We start from the raw sequence: 8,057 nt of genomic DNA on the forward strand, positions 1-8,057 counted from the left end.
TCTGGCGAGGTTGATGACAATGGTGGAGGTGGCTGTGATGGAGGTTCGAAGGGCCTTGGTTGAAAATGATGGGGGACGATAGTGATAATGGAGTGATAATGGAGCTCTTGTGAACAGGTGCTACGTGATGAAGCTCCGGTTTCCTGATTCTTCCCTTCATCGTGCCCTCATGTTGTTCCCACTTCCCGTTGCTTTTGGTTGTAGGTGAGTGTTGGATTGTGCTCCAGCCGTGAGGAGTGGTGGGGGTCATTGGGGATGAATGACAGTTGAAGACAAAGGAATAGAGGATGGATGTTGCAGTATTATGGGACGGCGAGAGGTTGCAGACCAGAACATGTATTCACACAACAATCTTATGCAACACACACAGCAATCATATACGACCCACACAACCTAACAAGCCAAAGCCGAGATATTGAATGCAGTAATCAACCCAGAGGTGCAAGGCAGTTTACCTGCTGGAGCTTGGTTCGTTCTTGGTTAAACTTGTATCTCGGATGGATTCTCCTTCTTTTGACTGGCTTCCTCCTTTTCTTCCTCGTGTAAAATGGAGTCTTCCTCCTCAACAGTGGACAATGCTTCAAGATGAAGAAGCCTCCCTCCGTTCTTGCCTTTTTTTTTTGTCTCCGGAAAAATAACAGCCCCCTCTCTGCTCCCCTGTTTTCCTGTTGTAGTGCCCGCCAGACTTTACAGATGGAATCTGTACAGGCACCACATGGGCACCCGTGGCAGACAAAAGTGAAGGTGTCAGCCAAAAATATTCTCTTTTTCAGAAACCCATGCTGTCCGTAATTTTCACTTTAGACAAAATCGGCAGTTGAAGGTGGGAATCATTACTGGGAATAATTTGAGACGTAGTGGTAGGCCCCTTTTAAAACACAGCCAGCCCCGCGAACGACAATTAGAAAAACTCAATCTGTTTGGACGAACGCCATCAAGACCGAACGTTAAATTGAGAATAAACCATAAAGACCGAACGTACAACTAACATAAGAAATTGACCGAACGCTATTTGCTGAACACCACTTGGTTGAATTCTATTTCGACGAACGGCAAGAGATCATACATTATTAGGACGAACGTTAAAACCGAGTCACCATACTGGATTGAATACTATTGGGCCGAACATTGTGAGATCAAACATACTAGGCCGGACGCTCAAAACCGAACGCTGAAGAGAAACATCGTGGAGACCGAGCGTTCAAATGAGAATAACATAACCAAGACCGAACGTTCAAGGGAAAACCGAACGTTCACTGAAACACTATGACCGAACGGTTTACTCTCTGCATGGCCGAACGTCCTAAAGGAATGAACGCTTGAGGACGACCGAACGGTTGAAGCTGAGAATTGCCGAACGTCCTGAAGGTAAGAATGGACGAACGGTCGAATAATGAACAATTGAGGACGACCGAACGGTTGAAGCTGAGAGTTGACGAACGTCAATAAGACGGGACGACTGACAACACGTGAGAACGAACGGCCGAGCGCTTGAGCTCCGTGATATTTTTCAATAAAGCACGAACGGTTGCATGCAGGGTGAAGGAAGCGATCGTCAAAAAGATATGGAGGAGAGAAACGCATGGTAAAGGACGAACAGTCTCGATATTGGTAACCAAAGGACGAACGGTCGCTTAGTGTACAGGACTAACGGCTCGGTCGTACAGTACAAGACCGAACGCTTTATTTTTTTATTTATTTATTTATTTAATTTTATTTTTTTTATTCATTTTTTATTTATATATATATATATATATTTTATTACTATTATTATTTTTTTTTATTTTAGTCTTTTTTTTTTTTCTTACTTTATACTCATGATGAAAATAAAATACAACAAACATATTACCCAATCCGGACGAAATTGGGTGTTGACAGTTGTTCTCAGGTAGCTAGCGTTCGGTCTTAATTTGGTATCCTCAGGTTTAGCTTGTCCCCGTTCGGTCTTTACTTGGCATTCTTAGGTGTGGATCTTAAACGGTCGGTCTTGGTGTATTAGTGACTGTAGCTTTCGGTCTTAATTTTGTATTTTTAGGTTTCAATCTTGAGCGTTCGGTCCTTGTGTATCAGTGACTTAATGTTCGGTCTTATTTTGGTATTCTCAGGTAGCGATTAGTGAAGATTAGCGTTCGGTTATGATGATGTTTATTTCCCAATTGGTGATCGTCGCATAGTGAATTTTCGGTCCTGATGAGGTTTATTCTGTTAGTGATTGTTCATAGAGAATGTGCGTTCTTGATGATGTTTGTCCTGAGGTAGTAAGCATCATTTGTAGCGTTCGGTCTTGTAGGGACTTGTCCTTTGAGCGTTCGTCCAAACAGTATTCGATTAATAGTGTTCCGTCTAATAGAGTTCGCTGTTTAGCGTTAAGTATATGTGCTCAATCTTAGCGTTCGTTCAACTTGTGTTCAACCTAATGGATTTCGGTGTAATTGCGTTTGGTGTTTTAGTGTCGAGCCTAAGTGATCGATCTTAGCGTTCGGCCTTTTAGTGTTCAGTCCGGTATGGTGATTCGGTTTTAGCGTTCGTTGTAATGGTGCTTAATCTCTTTGCTTTCGGCCAATAGTGTTGAATCCAATATGGTGTTCGGTGTTTTAGCGTTCGGCCTAATAGTGTTTAATTCAAAATTGCGCTCGGTTGTGAGCGTTCGTCCTAGTATGGTTTGATCTCGCAATGTTCGGCCTAATAGTGTTCCATCCAGTATGGTGATTCGGTTTTAGAGTTCGGCCTAATAGTTCATAATCTCCTAGCGTTCGTCCAAATAGTATTCAACCGAATAAAGTTCAGCAAATAGCGTTCGGCAAATAATGTTCGGTCAGATAGCGTTCGTCCAAATAGCGTTCGGCGAAATAGTGTTCTTCCAAATAGCGTGCGGCCAAATGGTGCTCGGCAAATAGTGTTCGGTTCTAAGGTTATTTGCTCTTGTTTTAAGTGTGCAATGTGTTTTGAATATATACTCTGATGTGATTTATGTGAAAAATATGTGAATGCATGAGATATGATAAATTACTGTGATAATATGACTGTAAATGTAAATGATGAATTTGAGTATGATTTGGACATCTCGGGGAGAGGTGGACGAAAGTGATATGTGGAGTGTTGTGGTTGTTCTGTATAACTGTAGTGAACTTAGGATCGGTATGTCTATCCCTACACTTAAAGCATTGTTCATGCTCACATAGAGAAGAACAGTGTCAATGATGAGAGTAGAGGGAGGTCCTCGTCTATAGTCTTTGAATTCAGACATAGACAGGTTGGGGATTTACCTTGCTAGTGTTGGAGAGGGCCAGCAGACTATGCAAGTGCAAATTTGCAAGTGCAAAAGACTATTGTTAATTCAACAGTTATACAAATCCGGATGAGTCGTGTGAGTGTGTGAGTTGTAATTTAATGAGTATGCTTTAATTGTTCTTTTATATGTATCTATGTATGATGACATGAATTAACTGTACTATATGTATAACATGTTTTTTTTATATTTAGCTCACCCTTGCATTGTTTTATTGTGTGCTGTTTGGGTATGTTTCTTTGGCGATGATCATCCACTTGGATGAGAGCAGATGTTGTCGAGGATATTCCCTTGGAGCAAGAACTGGAGGATACTGAGGTCGCAGTTTAGTCTGTTAGGAATTTTTCCTATTTGAACACTCAATGCTACCAAGTTACAAGTCACATCTGACTTACCTAAACTGTCCCAGCAGACCAATTGAGCCCTTAACCTCTAATTCTCATTTCAACTACCTTACTTCCTTTGAAATGACTCTAAACAAGCACAATTCACTTCACTTTCTATCTAATCACTACTATAACATATTATTCACATTTAATATGTTGAATTACAGCTATGCACACCATCCAACTCAGTTCACAATCATCATTTCACAGTTTCATGATTTGGCATTCAAAGAACAGATAATTTAATCTACTAAAAACCTAAGATTCAACTCAAATAGCACCATAACACAGAATTTATCATACACACATGTCATACTACTAATTAAAACAAAATTCTAGCTTCCATTACCTTGACTCAACAGCTCACCCCCCTAAATGCTCCACGGATTACTTGCGGTACAAGGAACTCTCAGAAAACCTACAATTAACCGATTAACAGTTGGAACCCAACCTTAGAATCACTAGAAATTTAGGAATTCACACCTGGTTCATGCAAGAGCAGAATCATCTACAAAAGTTAAGAACCTTAAAGACCAAGAAAGAGGGTTTTTCACTTACTTGACCAAATCCAAAAATTAATCGGTTAAGATTGAAGCCTTCAACGACAAGATTGCCTAGGCACCTCCTGATCGCCGAACAGATAACTCAGTAGATAGAAAATCTAGAGAGAAGGCAAATAACTTTATGTGAATAGTGTTCTAGAGAGATAGAAGTGTTTTAGATAATGAACCGAACTTTAGAAAGTTATATTTATATAATAAAATTATTTTAAAATAACTTGCTCCTCTCATTATTTTAATACACCTATATACTCTAATACTCTATTTTCTAGGTTCTTACACCTTTTACATTTTTCTTAAAAATTTTTTAATACTTTGTTAAAATTAATTAATATTAATTCATAATTTTCTTTTGGCTTAATTACCTACTTAGTCCCCATGTTCGGAGGTAATTTGCTGTTTAGTACCCGGTTTTAAAAATGTAGGCATTTGATACCTATGTTTTGAAATTTGTATCAATTGAATCCTACCCATTTAACGCCGTTATAAATCTAACGTTTTTCTGACTGTGTATGTGATTTGTGGACGAGCGGTTGTGGACGAGCGTCCTCTTAGTTCGCTGAACGAGCCTCCTCTTCTGCCTGGGCGTTGGCTTCGCTGGACGAGCGTCGTCTTCTGCCTGACTGGGCGTTCGCTTCGTTGGACGAGCGTCCTCTTCTGCCTGACTGGGCGTTCGCTTCGCTGGACGAGCGTCCTCTTCTGCCTGACTGGGCGTTCGCTTCACTGGACGAGCGTCCTCTTCTGCCTGACTGGGTGTTCGCTTCGCTGGACGAGCGTCCACTGAACGTACTTGCGTCCACAGGGCGAGCGTTATCAATTGCTCGTCCACAAACGCTCGTCCACAAATCACATACAAAGTCAGAAAAACGTTAGATTTATAACGGCGTTAAGTGGGTAGGATTCAATTGATACAAATTTCAAAACATAGGTATCAAATGCCTACATTTTTAAAACCGGGTACTATACAGCAAATTACCTCCGAACATGGGGACTAAGTAGGTAATTAAGTCTTTTCTTTTTAATAAAGACAATTGCTAAACCCCAATAACGTATTTAATATAATTAATCATTAACATGCTACTTATTCAATAATATTTAAACATGAATTATAAGATGATTTGATGAAACTTAACCAAATTTCCACATCTTTTTACATATTAAGGCCTAATTTAATAAATTATTCTCTTATAAATTAAATTAATGTATATCTTTAGGAATTAAAAGTAACCATTTACTTCAACTAGAAGGGATTAATTGGTCTCTAAATTCAACAAATCCTCAAATTAGTTTATAAAAGATAACTATTCTTATCTAGTTAATTTTAATTTAATTTAATTTGTGTAGTTTTATTTAATCTTATACGCATTATACAATAAAGTTAATATATATTTTTATTTAAATAGTTTAGTTCTATGTTTTTTTATCAATTTTAGAATGTTATACCTTTCATTAACCTTTCTAATAAATTTTATTCAATTGTTATATTTTATTTGATTTATTTAGTATTCAAATATTTTATATATTTAAATTAAGTAACTTTTTTTGTTATCTGAGTATCATGATTATTATTTTATTTATGTCATCTTATTTACTTGGGAGAAGATAAGCTGTCTGAGTAATGTTACAGTACTTTTATCAGAACTTAGTTTTTTTTTTTCAATTTGAATAAAATTCTCCTTCTTCCCTCACGGCCTCGACGGAAGAAACCCTACTCTCTCTTTTCTCTTAAACCCTCTCTGCCTCGCCGGAAAAGCACATTTCTTGCCTTGCTAACCACTTCTTTGCCGTGTAATCGACACAAGCTTTATTCTAATTGAAATCATAATTCTGTCTTTAAATTTTCTATACAAATTCAATATTATAAGAATTTGGTGTTCTTGTTATGCTATAAGAATTTGGTCTTCTTGTTATGCTGTAAGAATTTGGTGTTCTGTCTCAATAACATTTCATTCTTGTAATATTTTTGTTCTTTTTGTCATTTTCAGGTATGTTATGGTGTGTTATCTGAGTGGTTGAAGCGTTAAACATGGCACTTTGCCTCCCTCTTTCATTCGGCAATCCCAAACCAGTTGCTTCCCTAAGTTCCAGTTTCGTTCATGGCGGAACAAAACCTTCATCTTTTTCGATCAACGAGAAATTGAAAACGGGTAACCGTCTCCAAAATGTCTCTGTTTCAATTTCTTGTTCCTCTATAAAACTTGTCCATGACCGTGCACTCGATAAGCATGTTGTCATGAAGTATAGGGTTAGGTTTGTTCAAAAGTTAAAAACTTTACTTCTCTCTAAATCGAAACATTATATTCCAGTTCATATTCTGTGTAAATGCCGTTCTTATCTTGGTCTTCCCAAGCCTCGTTCTATACTTTCTATGATTCATAGATATCCATCCATTTTTGAACTCTTCAATATGTCATGGCCTCCCAAACCACTCAATGCTACCAAGTTACATCCCAAACTCTGTGTTCGATTGACCCCAGCTGCGGCTGCTGTTGCTGCTGAGGAACTGGCTTTTCAATCTTCCATTTCCAACATGTTGGCTGCGAAACTGCAAAAGCTTCTTATGCTATCTTCTCGCCGCAAGTTACTTCTGTCCAAATTGGTTCACTTTGCTCCACATCTTGGTCTCCCTCCTAATTTTAGGTCCAGGTTGTGCAATGATCATCCGGAGAAATTCAGGACTGTTGACACGCCCTATGGCCGTGCACTTGAGCTTGTATCTTGGGATGTCAACTTGGCAAAGTGTTTGCCGCCTCGTGCATCCCGTGATCCTGGTTTCATAGTTGATCGTCCTTTGAAGTTCAAGCAATTGAGGCTTCGAAAGGGGCTTAATTTAAAGAGACGTCACCAGGATTTCTTGCTGAGATTTGAAGAAATGCCAGAAGTTTGCCCCTATAGGAATCCTGCTGAGGCTTTTTCCAAGGAATCGTTAGAGGCAGAAAAGAGATCTTGTGCAGTAGTAAGGGAGATTCTTGCAATGACAATTGAAAAGAGGACTTTAATAGACCACTTGACTCATTTCAGAAAGGACTTTGGCTTCCCAAACAAGTTGAGAGGGATGATAATAAGGCACCCGGAATTGTTTTATGTGAGTTTGAAAGGGCAACGACATTCAGTTTTCTTGGTGGAGGGGTTTGGTGAGAAGGGTGACTTATTGGAGAAGGAAGAGATTTTATCCATACAGGATAAATGGATGGACTTGGCTAGGGAGTCCAAGAGAATGAGACGAGAGAGAAGGAAGAGTAGGTTTAGGAAAGATATTGGCAGCTTGAATGAAGCTGATCAAAATAATTCTGACAGTGATGATGATTACGATGATAATATTGGGATCGACAATTTTGAGAATGTGTATGATGATGGTTTTGAGAATATATTTGAGGAGTTGGATTTCGAGGCTGATGATGATGATGATCAAGGAGACAAGATTTTCTCCCAAAGCAATTATGGAGAATTCTGGACTGCGGAACCTTTTCCTATTCAACATGGTTTGGATGAACCTCAGATGCAGCCTTGGTAGTTTTTAATTTGTAGAACATAGTTTTTTCCCACACAAGTAAAGCAGTAAAGTTTTCAAATGGTAATTTATGGTTCCAGATTGCATCCACCGTACCATGATTGGGAGCCTGATCCATGCTTTACTATTTACTATATTAATTGAAAGACTATTCGGTGTAAGATTGTGTACATATGATAAAGTTGAAGCAAAAGTTGAAGCTCAAAGAGGGGTTAACTATAGAAATTCGCTCCTCCAATTATTTCCAATTGCTGTTTTTCTGTCCCAAGAGTGATCTTGGCAAATTTCTATTCTATGTTTTCGAAGTGTCA

General features: G+C 38.7%; 1 protein-coding gene across 1 annotated transcript; it reads left to right on the forward strand.

Moving 5' to 3' along the window:
• Nucleotides 1–5,876: 5,876 nt before the first annotated feature.
• On the forward strand, nucleotides 5,877–8,057 carry LOC148201353 (protein WHAT'S THIS FACTOR 1, chloroplastic-like). The gene is made up of 2 exons (XM_088108477.1): nucleotides 5,877–6,021; nucleotides 6,221–8,057. Exon 2 carries the CDS (start codon nucleotides 6,262–6,264, stop codon nucleotides 7,747–7,749), a length of 1,488 nt encoding a protein of 495 aa, XP_087964603.1. The 5' UTR covers nucleotides 5,877–6,021; nucleotides 6,221–6,261; the 3' UTR covers nucleotides 7,750–8,057.

This window comes from Vigna umbellata, chromosome 3 (assembly GCF_029865625.1).
Source record: "Vigna umbellata cultivar VRB3 chromosome 3, Vumbellata_1.0, whole genome shotgun sequence".
Lineage (NCBI taxonomy): Eukaryota > Viridiplantae > Streptophyta > Magnoliopsida > Fabales > Fabaceae > Vigna > Vigna umbellata.